Below are 16,934 nucleotides of genomic sequence, written 5' to 3'. Positions count from 1 at the left end.
CTATAAAATGGGGAAGGCAACAGTACTGGAGGAGGTTCCTTCAAAACCCTAGGGCTTACTCTACCCTCTCTCTCTCTCGCTGAGCTTCTTGATTCTTTTCTACTGTTGCCTAGTCTCCCCTCTGACTTGACCGTCGGAGGATCCCGCCGGAGTCACCTCCAATCAGTGCGGGCTTCTTTTGCAGGCACTCGCTTCCGGCGACCAGGCGACGAGGGGGTTGGCCACAACAGGATCAACAATCCAATAAAAACCTACAATCTGACACCAACAATAAGTTTCAAATAAAACTACCTCAAGTCTTTGATTTGTTTAGCATACCATGTCATAATTGTAATGAATCTGCTAGTAGATGTGGGGCAAGATGCCAACTGCATATCAAGTGGCAAACATCTTGATATATGCATGAAGAAGCAAACTATATTTATGTCACAGAAGGAAAATAAAATGGCAAATTCAGAAACCATCTAGTACACAATTGATGCCATTAAACTTTGTCACGATGGCAGGCCCCAGCAACAACAATATAATATGCTTTTTATATACATGAGGCTGACAGCGGGACTTCCGGCCAATAGCATCACATGTAAGGCCGAGAAGCCCATTTACCTTCGAACCTTCCGAGTGAGTACTCCATAGCCGGCACCCCAGTTAAACGCAGAGGATCAGGCTCTATGCCATAATCTGTCAGTGGCCTGTGCTCAAGAACCTCGTCATGCTGCTGCACAAACTCTGGAATTTCAACTTGTCCTTTCTTTATGTCATCCCATAGATACTGCAAACGGCTGATGTATTTGATTTTCCAATACAAGCTGCAAAGAATTGAATGCCAAGAAAAATTAGTGACTCAAGAAAATATGTGGATCATTGCATATAAATGTTTTTACCAAAACAAGCTAAAATTCATCTTTCCTTTTGAATGGCATAAGTGATCGGTCAAGCACATATGCATTAAGGAAGTGAGCAATAGATTCTGTTAACGAAAGGAAGCAGCACCACACTTGCGTGTCTTATAGCTTTCTGTTACTCTACTCCCCAAGTTCTCATGAGTTTGCAGAAGATACACCATAAAATATATTCAAGCAAAAGAAGCCATAAAATATTTCGAAATTTTGGATATTTACTCCAAATTGTTGATATCAATGGCCCAGATATACTGAAAGATTCCATTATACATATAACAGGATGTAACATAAAACGTACAGAGGGAGGGGGATCCATTTCCCCACCTCATGTCGAGAAATATCTCTCCCCCTTGAGGGAAACGCTAGAGCAATAAACAAAGAGAGAACATAAGACACGCAACTGCAATTTGAAGAATTCAGAAGCAGAAGACTGACAAGTTTGGAAGTTTAATCAAAAAGTTGATACTTATCAAGGCACAACATAACATATCCATTCCTCACAGGGTCACTAGACTTCATAAAGGGGGGGAGATTTTGGAGAAATTTTTGTCTCAGGTTTTTCCTTGTGACTTCTCCATGTGCAGCCTTCTCCTGGATCAGGCTTTGAGCTTCTCTAAACACATATTCTCATGATGAGGTGTACCAGAGACTGAAGGGTTGTCAGGAAGGGGTAAATTCTCTTCGTTAAACCCTTTGTGCAAATATAATGGAGCTCTTTCTCCTCTTATAAACAGAGTCTAGCATTTGGGTGAAACACATAAAATTTTGGTGTTTTACCTGCCTATCCATTTTAATTTTTCCATTACTTTATTCTGCCGTTCCTGGGGTTATAACAGGTAAATTACTATCACAACTAATAATACATGACCAATGAGGGACTAATTTCTAATTGTCGTTTGTTTAGTAAAAGTTCAATTAGAATAACCATAGAAACATACATCACTTCAGACAACTCATTTTCTTCTCGAACCCTTTGTCTCCTTCCTCTTTATTCCTTACATATCAACCCACAGTATGACCTCTAATAGTAACAAGAATCCAATAACTTGGCATCCAAAAAAAAAAAAAAGAGCCAGCTCAAGACTGAGATTGTCTGCAGCGGGCACATTTCTCTTACAGAAGCCAAAAGTTGAGTTCCAAAACTTTTGTTCCCAAGAAAACAAGATTATATTCTCCCTGGAATCTAGTGACTTTTGGAAGCTAAAGCTCTGGACTTCAATATAGATCTAACAATCTAGTTGATAAAAGAACTCAAACAATCCATGCATTACATGAATTATAGCGAATTCTAGGATTGACTTATAATAGTTTCATAGATCATAATTTTGGTCCCACAATAATCATAAGTTGATAATATGTATGATTTGAGATTATGAAACTTAAGAACAAAACGTTAGAGCAGATGTCAGTTCACATTATTATGGCATGTACCTAGTATATGCTTATGGAACCTTGCAATTTTCAACTTTATTCTCTATTATATTATTGTGGATGATTAACACAAAATTCATTTGACTGAGTCATACATTTCTACCATTGAATATGAAATTTTAAATAATAGATTTCCTAACGTTTATAGAACCATTAAACAATAAATTAGATGGTCTGATGGAATTATCTGGACAAGAAAACATACTTCATTGGCTAATCAAGATAGGAGAATAAATGCATAGCCACACAATTAGACAATAAAAGACCAACATACCAACAAAAGGATGACTATTTTTACAAGGATGTATTTGTAAAGTCAATGGCCATAGGAACAAATATATAACACAGCGGATACTGCAATCCTTACTAACACAATGAAAATTTTGTTAGCTCTAACATGTCAAGATTATGCACCAAGAAACCTAGCATTGGTATTGCATGAGCAATAATAGACTTCTCAGTCAACTCTCTGCAACTGAAAGTAGGTTCTGTTCATCTAAGCATTCATGAGGTGAAGATCTTACAATTTTTTTTCTCTTTTTTTTAAACAATACCAAGGATTTGAACTTTGGACCCCCTCCAAGGGCAAGCCCTAAGGGGAGACATCCCAACTAACCAAGCTAACAGTTGTTGGCAATAATACTGTAGTTCTTAATTTAACATCTTATAATTCCCAAGTAATGACCTTCTACTTTGTAGAAATCTCCCTGACTGATATGAAATGACACTGATTTTAAGGTTTGATTTTGAAATATGTAACAAATATAACATATGCAAAAGAAATATCAGATATTCAGCACCGCAGTTTTTCGCAAGTTATCCAACCATGATTTCGAATTTCTCCTGTTTTATGCACCCATCATGTGCTATTGTGGTTCACTTAACATTAACACTAATTAATATTTAATAAACCAATAAGAAGGATATATTGTTTTTTTTCTATTTGGTAAGAGGAAGGATATATTTTTAGTCATATGATCAAACTGTAATCTTTTCATCAAGCTCAAAGCACATACATATTTAAAATTCGAATCATCTATCAAAGAGTCAACCATGTCACCAGAATGAATACTGCAAAAGATTTCTAGTTGTACAAAAATTTGTTCAACCATCTCGGATCATGATATACATTATCCAAGAATGGCCTTATGACCCCTTGTTTATTACATATCATGACTAAAGTCCACATCACTCACCTCTTTAGTTAGCAAGAAAAGAAGCAAAAGCTTATGAAAAAAAATTCATATATTCTAGACCACCAACTACATAATGCAATCACATTATTATCACCTAAAGAAGGTCACAACAAGAGAATAATTTGATAATTGATTTGACCTTCACAACTAGACCCAGAAACATTAATCTATGGCATTAATCCTAGTGTGAAGTGATAGACTTTCATATGATGAAAATGAAATATTAAAAAACAAAAAAGTGATAGTCATAAATGCACAAAAGTTTTGCATGCAAGATGGAATTTGTTGGTAGAAAAACAAATAAGCATATGACAGTATTTCAATGGATGAAAAGATTAAAGCATTCAGTCCACTTTTGTCTCCTTTTTTGGAATATAATGCATCCCCAAACAAGTGAAGATGTCTTAAATTATTAAAAAAGAATATAAGAGAAGTTCATTAGTTTTTTTTTTTTTCCGAGTAATTTAGTGAATGTCCTATCTATGGGTTCTTTGACCGTATCTTATATACTTAACAACATAAAAGTAAAGACAAAAAAATTACAGAGGAAAATGCCATGAAACTTAAGTTACTAGCTACAACTTATCAAATGAAAAGAATAAGCCCTATACTTGTTCAAATATAAAAAATTCAAAAAGAATTTATTTAAGATTAACATACATTTCGCAACCAAAAAAGTCCTGAAAATTCTGTGAACATGAGATTTGTTGTTACATTTTACTAAATGATGGAGAAAAACAAACTGTGACATCAAGTTACCTGATCATATCTTCCCATTCCATTCACTAAATTTTCAGACAATATTAAGTTCTAGAAGTTCAATTTTAATGGATATTCCAGCTAGCAAAGACTTCCTTTAAATGAGATTTAAAGCAACGATTATTAAAGTTTTGAAGATTCTTCGTCTGTTAATAACTTCTTCAATATCACTTAAAAGCTACCTAATAATAGTCAGGTGATTACAAGTATCTTCACCTAATGCATGAGCAATTTTTTCATAGTACTTTCATGTATAAAAGCTCCTAAAAAACCCCACTACTCTTGTGACCGACCAATTACCTTTTGTAAGTAAATGCATGACGAGCAGAGGTTGATACAACATTTTGATAAGAGACAATATACCTCTCAACTATCAAAGTAAACTGCTAGTTCATAAAGTAATCATATCAATGATAAATACCATTCTTCAAGCAAAGCAACTGGTACTAGTTAGAAATAACGCAAAAACCATGTGGAAATTACCGACCCTCCACTTAAGAAGAGGCGTCCAAGTGTGGCAAAGACCAGCCTGGAACGGAGTCCTGGGTGCAAAAAGTACACAACCTGCAGCCTTGCCTTGTAGTCAGAAGGAAGCTCCTCATATACCCACCTCAAGATGGACATCCCAGGGTTGTTATCCTCTGACTGCACTGTGCTGTGGATGTATACGATGCAGAATGGACCTTCGGGCAGTTCTGTGCTTAGCTTGTTGAATACGTACCTCTTCAAATGCTCCCCGCTAATAATTGGAGCTGCAAATTGGGAAACAAAGCTGCATTTTAGAATAAAAAAGCGACTAGCAGAACCTAATAATAATAAACAAAAGAAAGTATGAAGACTTTGATATACTCCGTCACATCAAAATTTGCACTCGAATTAGGATATTTTAATTGGGTGGCTGGAATCAAAGAAACAGCACTAAGCCTTATGAAGTGCAATCTCACCTTGGCTTGATCCATGAACACCTACCAGTTCTCACTTTCCCCTCATAAAACCATCTAAAATATAGTAAATCAAGTCTCAGCTTTAAAAACATTCTTCCTTGAGGAGGGGAAAAAGAAGAGCAAGTGATGTATCTAAAGTCTAAATCTTTCCGCATAGTATCTCAAAATTACCTCAATTGAAGCAGAGTAATTAAAAATCTCAAAGCAGCCATTTTTACTACAAATCGGACTTCCATTCGCAGGAAAAACGTAAAACCTGATTGCTGGAAGAGAAACCGTTTATGGAAGCAATTAAAGCATGTCGAGCAATTAGAGTTTCAAACAAGCCCTGGATCCACTTCCAAAATAAGCAAAAATAAATAACGTATGCAACATAACTACAAACACCGAGAACCCTAACCCCAGTATGGATCGCAAAAGATAAAGGATGACGGCAGAGGAGTGGGATTCGATCCAGCGGACCTGGGAAGTACTTGCCGACGATTCGTAAGATTCGGTTGCCGGCCTTATCGGATCCCTCAACGCGGAAGGCCTGGAGGGCTTCGAGATCGGAGAAATCCTCGTTGCCGGCGGCGATCAGGCTGGGAGGGCAGTCGTGCCACACCTCGTCGTCTTCCTGTGCCTGGCGACGCTCCACCGGCGAAAGGAGGCTGCGGGCATCGACGCCGAGGTCCGACGCCAAGACCACCACCGAAAACTCCTCGCCCGAGTTTCGCTCCATCGCGATCGACCGGAGGCTTCCAGCCACTGCCAATCGAGTAAAATGATGCTGTTTTCTTCCAGGCCAAAATCATGTGTTGTAATATTAATGTAAGATAGGGGTTTTGTGTAAAATTTTAATGTAAAGGCTGAACTAGCACCGGCGAACTATTTGCCGATACTACTCCAAGTCTAGCTAGATAGTAATCATGTATTAACTTCGGCACAACATAATATCGCAAGTTTCTCTGGAGAAATATTTTTCTTTCTGCTAATTTGTAATTCTTCAGACACCAAAAATTACGGTTTTTATGGATTTTTTTTTGTCTAGTCTTTGCATGAAATTTGGATCCATGATGAGCTCCAATAAAATCAAGCCTGGTCACAACCCAAAACAAAAGTTGAAGAGGAAAATACAACTCAATCAAATTTCGTACGGCATAACAAACCCAACATCCATGTACATCATTTCATGTATTTGCCCATGTCCAAATCTTGGCATTATATGAGTTCATGTCGCTAAATACATTCAGCAGCTTTTGAGAGCTCTTTCTTTTCTCCAAACCCCCGCTGATAAAGTTCTACCTTAGTTGGATATCTTGCACCACTTCGAAATGATCTTGATCTAGCCATCCATTTAGTATTCTCAATACAATCACATTAAGATTAAGGTTTGCTGCTGGAGACATAATTATTCAGCTCAGCTGTATATATGTCAGGACCTAGAGACCTCACCTACTCTCTGACCTGAGCAAGAAAATTGGATCTTAATTAGAACAATTCTGCCAGCCAAATTTAATCTAGCTGTTGGATGGATGTCTGGTCAGGACATCATCTCTCAAGATCCTTTCAGTACCACGTGATGCAGCAGGAAGAAAGAAGAAATAAAATAAAAGAAAAACAATCAAAATACGTGGATCAGCCACAAAAAGACTCGTCTTCACGGAACATACAAACTTCACTATGAAAAAAAAATTTTATAAGAGGAGACCTCACCCTCAATCCTTATACACTCAATTCTCTCTCACTAAAAGTTCCCCTCACAAAAGCTCTCTCTCTCTTGGAAAACCCCCTGAATCCTTGAAGTGCCTGGCGACCGCTGTCCAGAAGCCCTGTTCCTTCTCTCACAGCAACGCTTCCGCCTCTCTCTTCTCTCGAGTTCGTACGGCTCTGTATGGTGAGAAAACCCGAACCACTAACTCTCTCTGTTAACGATCAGCCCTATTTAAAGGGCTTAAAACTTGATTAGAGATGGATTAGGAGTCCTAAACAAAGCCAGATAACCCTCTGGACCGTCGAATCAAGACCGGGATATCTCTGGACCCTCCGATCGCGCTCCGATCCATGGAATAGTACCGTGGACCGCGAGAAACATGTAGGAACCGCCTATGCGGTCCACAGACCCACTCGTGGACCACTCGATCCACGGTGGACCGGTGAACAGGGCTAGGCAGGCCACCTGGGCCTGGGCTTGGGTCGGCCCGCTCTCGTGCGCGGGCTCGCGCGAGCCTCGGCCGTACGCCCGCCTGGGCCACCCGCCCACCTGGGCCGCGGGCCTGGGTCGCGCGTCTCGCTCACCGCCGCCTGCGGCTGCGCCGCTGCCACCGGTCGCCGGTGGTCCTCCGCCACCTCGAATCTCGTGCCGACTTCAAAAGCTCGTATCTCCTCCATCCGAGCTCCATTTCAGGTGATCTTGATCTCGTTGGACTCCATTTTTCGTCGCGAATCTCGCTGTAGGCTCAATATGGACTGAATCTCGAGGCGTTAAATCCTAACACTAGTCTATGCTAACCAACACCTAACACTCTTTCACCTAGATTATGGTGTCAACGGTCAAAGGATAGCAGACAAACGAAGCCCCATACACGCCGGAAAGTTGAAAGCAAAGCAAGGGCATTGTTCTCGTTCCAACCTCGCCATTTCTTTTCTTTCTTTTTTCTTTTCCTTTCTTTTTTAAGTAGGAAACCCATATGAAGGCACATTGGATCCTTTTTATCTTCATATTTTATTCTGTCGGCCCAAAATAACGAGTTTAAACCCATTCTGACAACTTGTTGAGGAAAAGAGCAGCCCCCAAGCTAAAATTCTATCTACCATCTCAAACTTCATGTATTTTATTTATTTTTCTTTTCTTTTTTTTTTTTTTGGTTGGTAATAGACCGGAAGAACTAACTTTCAAAGCTTTATGTAGCGTTGTGCATCACTTGCACTTTCTTAATTATAAAATTAAAATATATATTTTATTTTTAAATTTTCAGTATATGAATATTTTAAGTATAATCAATTATTATAATATTTACAAACTAAAACAAATTCATTCCAATCTTTTGATGGCAGCGGCAGTGGCAATAACAGGTATAGATTTTATCATTCACAATAAACAATGATTGATCTTCCTTCGCATGAAAGAATGATTGATCTTCTTTCATGGTGTCAATAACTAGATCACATATTTTATAGATCTTAGATCACTCCAAACTTTTTATTTTTATCATCTTGTATAGATCTCGAAATAGTCATTGCATATGGTCTAATGATACTTGATGTCATGAAAGAAGGTGAATCATTCTCTCACGCACGGAAGATGCAACCCGAACCCAGCAATAACACCAATAGCAATGAAAATAGCTATAGTGATGGTAGCAGTGGTGGTCATAATCGTAGTGGATTTGGTGGTGGTATAAAGACAAGAACAGGTGCTCGACTAAATGTGATCCAGCTGAAGGCTCCGAAAATGATGGAATTCAAGCAAGTGCTTTGATCTCCTTTTTCTCTTTTACATCTCATTCTGCTAGCTTTTCTCTGAACCCGATACTTGCCTTCGTTGGCTTAAGGTGACCTTTAGGCCCACAGACCACAAGCATCAATGATCAAACAGGACCCCTGTGAGCTTAAAGCTTCGACCATAATCATTCATACCTGCTTCGAACCTTTGAACCAAAGGCCCTCATATGACCACGTCTCCTCGCACCTTTCTTCCACACTGCCAGAGTTACGAAGGCCCAGTTCTATGCAAAGATTAATCAGGGCAGGGTACATTCACATGCACTTATTCCCTGGTTCCTGACGTGAGACTGAATCAAAGCCCAAAGCCTTGAGCTCACGTCCATCACTCTCTCCTTTAAATAGGTGGAGGAGAGCCTCTCTATTTCATGAACTCCTACGCCAAGCATCTGCTAGAGGATGCATGGCTGAAACTGAGGGAACCCGAAAGGAGGTGCTCGAGAGGAAGAGGGTCGTGATGGAGGAGGTCACCATATCCAGTTCATGGTCCGTCCCAGTAAGCGGGACATGCAGCGCTCCCCTAAGAGGAGATAGCACAAAAGAATGGCTGATCTCAATAACAAACGAGAGCACAAAAAAGATCTCTGCCACCAAGCCTGGGGTATGCAAGGCCCCTGAATTCCTCCGCAAGGACGAGAAGAACGCCAAGTCTTTCGAACCCGAGGTGGTGGCCATCGGCCCCTACCACCGCGGCAAGACCCATCTCCAGCCAGCGGAGGACCACAAACGAGCTGCAGCACACAAGTTCACGTTAGGCAGTAAGCATTGCATCGATGAATTCTATTCCAAGGTCAAAAATGAAGCTACTAGAGCAAGAGCATGCTACGCTGATAAATTCGAGCTCATGACCGACGAGGAGTTCACCCAGATGTTGTTCTTCGACGGCTGCTTCGTGCTCCACTTCATCAGCTGCTATGTCGAAGGCGATATGAAGGAGGTCACAATGAGCACTCACCTTCACGGCTTCATCGTGAGAGATATGTTCTTGCTCGAAAACCAGCTTCCATACGTCGTGCTTTATGCCCTGATGAGCCTGAAGTCAGTCAAGCTCGATGATTTCTTTAACAAGATCATCGGGACGGTGTCCATCCAATCATTCTCAGACCCAAAAGAACCCTCGTACCACCACCTCCTCGACCGTCTTCGAGAAAAGCTCTTGGGGCCTACGAAAGACCCGCGGCAACCTGTCCAATTAGGGCCAGAGGACTTGCACTTGTTCCGCTCCGTAAAGGAGCTTCGCGAGGTCGGGATCAAGTTCCGTCAGAGCAACAGCCTCTACCTGAGAGACATTCAGTTCAGACCCTGCGCCGTGTGGGGGACGCTATCGCTTCCCAAAATCGTCATCGATGACCTGGCTCGGTCGAGATTCTTGAACATGATCGCCCTCGAGATGTATCTGGGCAGCGCGGGCGACTACGGGATCACGTCGTTCGTGTGGTTCCTCGACTGCCTCATCGACCGGGCGGAAGATGTGCGGGAGCTGCGAGAGGAGGGGATACTGCTCAACGCGCTCGGGAGCGACGAGCAGGTGGCGGAGCTCTTCAACGAGCTCGCCACCAACCTGGCGCCGGATTACAGGGCCTACGGCGACGTGTTGAAGGGGATCCGCCAGCACCGCGATAGCAAGTTTAAGGTCTCTATTTACACGTTCCTGCACACCCATTTCAGCAGCCCATGGACGGCCATTGCCTTCATTGCTGCGGTGTTTCTTCTGGTCCTATCGGTGATACAGACCATCTTCGCAGTCTTTCCCCGCAGTTGAGAGATGGAGGGGTTCATAACCTGTTGGTGTTGCTGGTGTTGGCATGTTGCATGACTCCCTGCTTCGTGCATGCATGTTTGGCTTGAAAGTTTTTCTTCTGTGTGCTGGTATAGCGGCCTAACTTGGTTCCTTAATTTGGAGTGTGTTGGCTTGTGATATTGTTGTGACTTTGGCTTGAAATTCATAATAAATGGAAATTTTCCTCTGAAATTGTGTGAAAATAGGTTTCGTTTTTAGGAGAAAATAGGTTTTTAAAATGTTAGTTGTGCAAGAACTAAATATATATAAAATGACTGTCAAACGAGGGTGCGTTTTAGATCCTCTATGCAATTTATGTTTCCATTGCAGTTAGATGTGGAATCCATGGAATATTAAGATTCTCATCTAAGACGAATTTAACGATAAAAAGAAATTTAATAACTAAAATAAGGTATCTTAAGATACTAGATATTTTCCCATTAAGTTCGTATATCAAAAAAATATAGGATTAAATCATAGAAACCTAGGGCTAAGAAAAATTCAGGCCAGACGGGCCTAGGCCAGGCTTTAATCACCAAGCCCAAATCCAACCTGTTTAACAAATGGATTTATTGTTGAGAAATTCTTTGTGCACCGCACGTGTTGATTGGCTCACGTGCAGGGTGAATTTGTTTAACAAATGGATTTATTGTTGAGAAATTCTTTATGCACCGTGCGTGTTGATTGGCTCACATGCGGGATGATTAAAAAAATTTTTTTTTTCATGCACTGTTCGATCCTGTGCATGAGTCGATCACCGTATGTGATGCACAAAAAAATTTTCTTTACTGTTTAGCCACCATCTGGCCCGTTAGGACAAAAAATTTGGCCCATGCTGCCAAAAGGTCCTAAATGTGCCACCTAGGCCTGAATAGATATGCTTCCAATCCTACTTGAACACGGGGATATAATTGTCGAGCAAAGTTTAAAAGAATCATTTCATCTTCAAAAAATGTTACCTTGCTAAAAAAAATTTAAGATTTATTTGGATATTCCTACAAAATTGAGTTGAAAATCCTATAAAATGAAGTTTGTTGGCACGTCTAGCTTATATGTTCTAAGAGCCTGCGTTCAAACCATATCCATGTCCTAGTGTTTGGACTGCAAGAAGAAAAGAAGGATTTAAAAAAATCTTTTATTTCTTCTCATAAAATTTGGATCGAAGGGTATTTAGTTGATATAGGGTCATGCTTAAATTGATTGGGCAATTAATGATAGAAATATCCAGACAGGCTCTTACCTTTTTATAAATCTCTTTTTGTAAAACTTCGAATCTTAAATTAATTGTTAATTTTCTTTTGATATAAAATTAATAAAAATAAATAATGAACAAATCTAATAAAATGTTGATTTTTTCTCTAGCTTTTACGTCATGATAATATCGAAGGGGCAAAGTCGATGTGTGACTTGATAAAAGAGCTTTAGATGTCCAAACCCATAATATATAAGTTGGAAAACTCTTTGCCGTCGATTCAATAATCTCAATACCAGTCACACTAAGGAGGTGTTTGGTTAGGGAGAGTGAGGGTCTGAAATCGGAATGGGTGACTCCCATTTCAACCGTTTGGTTGGGAGGAGTCTCATTCCGATTCCGATTCTGAGATGGAATGGGAATGGCTCAATTTATATAGAACTCAATTCCTACTCTCTTCTATGGATTCAATTTTTCATTCCAATTCCGATTCCGATTCTGATTCTGGTCATGAACCAAACACTTCAGAGGATTTAGCCATTCCGATTTCGATTCCAAACCATTCTGATTTTCATTCCTATTCTGACTCCGATCACGAACCAAATACTCTCTAAGAGTAAGGTTTGCTGCCGAAGCCGCAGCTATCTAGCTCGGCTATATATAAGTCATAACCTAAAGACCTAATCAACTCTAACCCGAGCAAAAAAATTGGATCTTAATTAGACCAAATCCTCCAGCCACATTTAATCCGGCTTATGCTGACCAATACCTAACACCCTTTTACCTAAACTATGATGTCAATTATCAAAGGATAGCAGAGAAAAGAAAAACCCAATACACAACACCCCCCCCCCCCCTCCCCCCGGGAAAGTTAGAAAGCAAAGCAAGGGCATTATTCTCATTCCAACCTCATCTTTTCTTTTCTTTTCTTTTTCTTTCTTTTTTTTTTTTTATAATAGAAACCCATACAAAAGGCACGTACATCAGATCATTTTCATCTTTATATTCTAGCTAGCACGTGATCCATTCAAAATAATGGGTTTAAACCCATTCTAATGGGTTGTTGAGGAAAAGTAGCGGCCCTCAAACTAAAATTCTCTCTGTCATCTCAAACACCAATGCTTTTTTTTGCTTCCTTTTTCCTTGTCTTTTCCTTTTTTTTTTTTTTTTGGGTAATAGACAGGGCGAACTAATTTTTTTTAGTGCTGTGCATCATTTTCACTTTCTTATTTATAAAAATAAAAATAATATTTTATTTATAATTTTTATTTTTTAAAATATAAATATATTTAATATAATCAATTATTATAATATTTATAAATATAAAAATTTATTTTCAAAATTTCGTCACGATGACAACGACAATAACCAGTTTAGATTGCATCTTTCATGTAAAATCACTATTCTTCTTTCGCAACATCAATCATTGATAGATTTCAATTAGATTAAATTTTTGTATGTATAAATCTCGAAATGACTACTGCACGATTTAATTTTTAATATTATAAATAAAAATAAATTATTTTTTCTTAAAAAATATAATTTGAATTTAATTATAATAATAATAATGATAATGACGGCAGTAAGGATAGTAATGGTGACGACACGAAAGGGTGGCAAGATTAAATAAAATCCAGCCGAAGGCTATAAAAAACATGGAATTCAAGCAAGCGCCTTGGTCTTCAGTCCAGGCCCTTTTCTTCTTTACATCTCATTATGCCAGCTTTCCTCTCAACCCTATACTTGCCTTCATTGGCTTAACGTGATCTTTAGGGACCACAAGCATCATTATCAAACAAGACCACTGCGAGCTTAAAGCTTCAACCTCGATCATCCATACCTGCTTCGAACCTTTGAACCAAATTTCCCTCCAGAGGCCCGCATGTGACCACGTCTCCTCACTCCTTTCTTCCAATACTACCAGTCTATATTACAAAGGCCCAATTTTATGCAAAGATTAATCAGGGAACAAACTCACCGTAAATTGACATACACGTTTTCCCGGATTCCTGGCGTGAGAATAGACTAAATCAAAGCCCAAAGCCTTGAGCTCAGTCATCCATCACTCTCTCCTTTAAATAGGCCTCTATGAGAGCCTCTCTATCCCAGAACTCCTGAGCCAAGTTGAACTGAGGGAACCCGATTGGAGGTGCGAGAGAGGAAGAGGGTCGATCGTGATGGCCACCACGCCTATCCTAGTAACCGAGACCTGCAGCGCTCCGGATAGCACAAAAGAACTGCTGATCTCCATAATAGAGGAGAGAAAGAGCAAGCTTCAGATAAGCGAGGCGCCGGAACCCCTCCGCAAGCCTCAGATCTGCAAGGCCCCTGAGCTCCTCCGCAAGGACGAGAAGAGCGCCAAGTCTTTCGACCCCGAGGTGGTGGCCATCGGCCCCTACCACCGCGGCAGGGCCCATCTCGTGCCAGCGGAAGACCACAAGCGAACCGCAGCAGTCAAGTTCACGTCAGCCAGTAAGCATTCCATCGATGACTTTTATGACAAGATCAAAAAGGTGGCTGCGGAAGCAAGAGAATGCTATGCTGATGCATTCGATCTTACGGAGGAGGAGTTCACCCTAATGTTGTTCTTCGACGGCTGCTTCGTGCTCCACTTCATCGACTGCTATGTCCGGGGAGAAATGGAGGAGGTCACAATGAGCATTCACCTCCACGGCTTCATCGTAAGAGACATGTTCTTGCTCGAAAACCAGCTCCCCTTCGTCGTGCTCGATGCCCTGATCAGCCTGAAGCCAGTCAAGCTCGATGATTTTTTTCTCAAGATCATCGGGACGGAGCTCAAGCCATTATCCTCAGCCACGCGAGATCCATATCACCTCCTCGACCTTCTTCGAACAAAGCTCTTGGGGACTGCGACGGGGCAGCAGCAACAACTTGGCCCAGGGCCGGAGAACTTGCACTTGTTCCGCTCGGTGAAGGAGCTTCGCGAGGTCGGGATCAGGTTCCGGCAGAGCAAGAAAGACCACTTGAGCGCCATCGATTTCAAACCCTGCGCCGTGTGGGGGACGCTGTCGCTTCCAAAGATCGTCGTCGATGACCTGACTCGGTCGCGGTTCTTGAACATGATCGCCCTCGAGATGTATCTGGGCAGCGCGGGCGACTACGGGATCACGTCGTTCGTGTGGTTCCTCGACTGCCTCATCGACCGGGCGGAAGATGTGCGGGAGCTGCGAGAGGAAGGGATACTGCTCAACGCGCTCGGGAGCGACGAGCAGGTGGCGGAGCTCTTCAACGAGCTCGCCACCAACTTGGCGCCGGATTACAGGGCCTACAGCGACGTGTTGAACCGGATCAGCACGCACCGCAGTAACAAGTTTAAGGTCTCTATTTACACGTTCCTGCACACCCATTTCAGCAGCCCATGGACGGCCATTGCCTTCGTTGCTGGGGTGTTTCTTCTAATCCTATCAGTGATACAGACCATCTTCACTATCTTTCCCCGCAGTCAAGATAAAGGAGGTTCTTAACCGGCTGGTGTTTCTGGTGTATGTGCATGCTGTATGACTCCTTGCTTCATGCATGCATGTTTGGATTGACTTTTTATTTTTTTTTTTATTTTTTACTTTTTGCAGCTGTAGCAGCCTAACTTTGTTCCTTTGGATTGTGTTGGCGAGTGATGTTTGTACTGTTGTGCCTTTGGCTTGAAATTCATAATAAATGAAAATTTTCTTCTGAAATTGTGTGAAAATAGTTTTCTTTAATTTTTAGGAGAAAATAGGTTTTAAAATGTTGATTGTGCAATAACTAAGTATAAAATGGCAGTCAAACGAGGGTGAGTTAGAGATCCACCATGCACTTTATGTTTCCATTGCACTTAGACGTGGAATCCATATAGAATATTAAGATTCTCACCTAACATAAATTTAATGATAAAAAAGAAAACTTCAATAACTAAAATATGATATTTTAAGATACTAAATCCTTTCCCATTTAGTTCGTATATTAAAAAAATCTAGGATTAAATCATAAAAATGTAGGGCTAAGAAAAATTCAAGTAGATGGGTCTAGGCCGGGCTTTAATCCCCAAGCCCAAATCCAACATGTTTAATAAATAAATTTATTTTTTTGTCCTAGTCTGGTTTGCTAGGACTAAAACCTTAGCCCATGTCGCCATGAGCTCCTAAATAAAGCTGCAAATGAGTCAAGTTGACCGGTGATCTAATATGACCCGTGAAGATCCGATCCAAACCATTTAAAAGGATCCACAGATTCGGATCAGATTTTAAAATTGGGTCCATTTAATTTTTTGGATTGGATCTGGATGTACTAAATTTTAATCCAACCAGATCCACTTAAATTTTTGGATTTATGTGAATCTCATGCTCAATGACCCGATCCGATCCGAACCTATTATATGACCCAAACCCCTTTTATACTAGCATGGGCAAGGTACAAATTGCAGCAGACTGCCCACCTACACAACATTATATATCTTCTTCCTTTTCCAACCTCACAATTGAGTGGGACCTATTGGTTCAAAGCTAATGAAGTCCTCAATAAATATTATCTTCTTACCTTTCCATTATCAAAAGAGTTTCTTCGCAACAAACCTATACAATATTTTCAACTCAAAAAATTTAGAGGATTAGTAGGAAATAGATATTTCACTTCCAACTATATCCAATGACCAATCTTAGGAGCTTAGATCTATTTGGCTTCCATATGTACATGAAGTTATATTTTGACAAATTCTCTTGAACATAATTGTCACATGTTAATAACCACTCCAAGAATCATTTTGTATCGCAAGTGTTATTAGGTGATAAACTTGTGAGATCAACTTCAACTCCACTCATAGAAATCAATTGAATAGCTATAGCTATTGTCTGTTGGTTAATTTAACTAATGATACAATCTAGACCCGATTCAGACCCATATTTCATGGATTAAGACTGGGTTATATATGGATCCGATCTGACCCGACCTGAATGATCCATTGGATTAAAAAATTTGATCATACATCCGACCCAATCCGATCTTCTATTAGACTGAGTATAGATCAAATATTAAGACCTACTCAAAGAATCGGATCAGGTCAGGAGTACTCATGGCATGATCCAATCCGATCCATTTACACCCCTAGTTCTAAATAAGCTACCTAGCCCATGGATGGGTATCCTATTTGAACATGAAGACATAATGGTTCGGTAAAGATTAAAAAAGAATTATTTTATCTTCAAAAAATATTACCTTGTGAAAAAAATTTAGGATCTATTTCGGTATTCCTAT

At 40.4% G+C, this 16,934-nt stretch overlaps 3 protein-coding genes across 3 annotated transcripts; 2 read left to right on the top strand and 1 right to left on the bottom strand.

Annotated features, from left to right (window-relative positions):
- Positions 1-397: 397 nt before the first annotated feature.
- On the bottom strand, positions 398-6,008 carry LOC105057635 (uncharacterized). Its single transcript, XM_010940298.3, has 3 exons — positions 5,695-6,008; positions 4,776-5,040; positions 398-809 (listed from the first exon to the last, which is right to left on the bottom strand). The coding sequence occupies exons 1-3, from the start codon at positions 5,951-5,953 to the stop codon at positions 578-580; spliced, it is 756 nt and encodes a 251-aa protein (XP_010938600.1). The 5' UTR covers positions 5,954-6,008; the 3' UTR covers positions 398-577.
- A 3,094-nt stretch (positions 6,009-9,102) lies between these two features.
- LOC105057736 (UPF0481 protein At3g47200-like) lies at positions 9,103-10,692 on the top strand. Its single transcript, XM_010940430.3, has one exon. The coding sequence runs from the start codon at positions 9,119-9,121 to the stop codon at positions 10,475-10,477; it is 1,359 nt and encodes a 452-aa protein (XP_010938732.1). The 5' UTR covers positions 9,103-9,118; the 3' UTR covers positions 10,478-10,692.
- Positions 10,693-13,816: 3,124 nt separating this feature from the next.
- On the top strand, positions 13,817-15,298 carry LOC105057735 (UPF0481 protein At3g47200-like). The gene has a single exon (XM_010940429.3). It carries the CDS (start codon positions 13,865-13,867, stop codon positions 15,170-15,172), a length of 1,308 nt encoding a protein of 435 aa, XP_010938731.1. The 5' UTR covers positions 13,817-13,864; the 3' UTR covers positions 15,173-15,298.
- The last annotated feature ends 1,636 nt before the right edge of the window (positions 15,299-16,934 follow it).

This window comes from Elaeis guineensis, chromosome 14 (genome assembly GCF_000442705.2).
Source record: "Elaeis guineensis isolate ETL-2024a chromosome 14, EG11, whole genome shotgun sequence".
In the NCBI taxonomy this organism is placed as follows: Eukaryota; Viridiplantae; Streptophyta; class Magnoliopsida; order Arecales; family Arecaceae; genus Elaeis; species Elaeis guineensis.
This window is presented reverse-complemented; position numbering and strand designations above follow the sequence as displayed.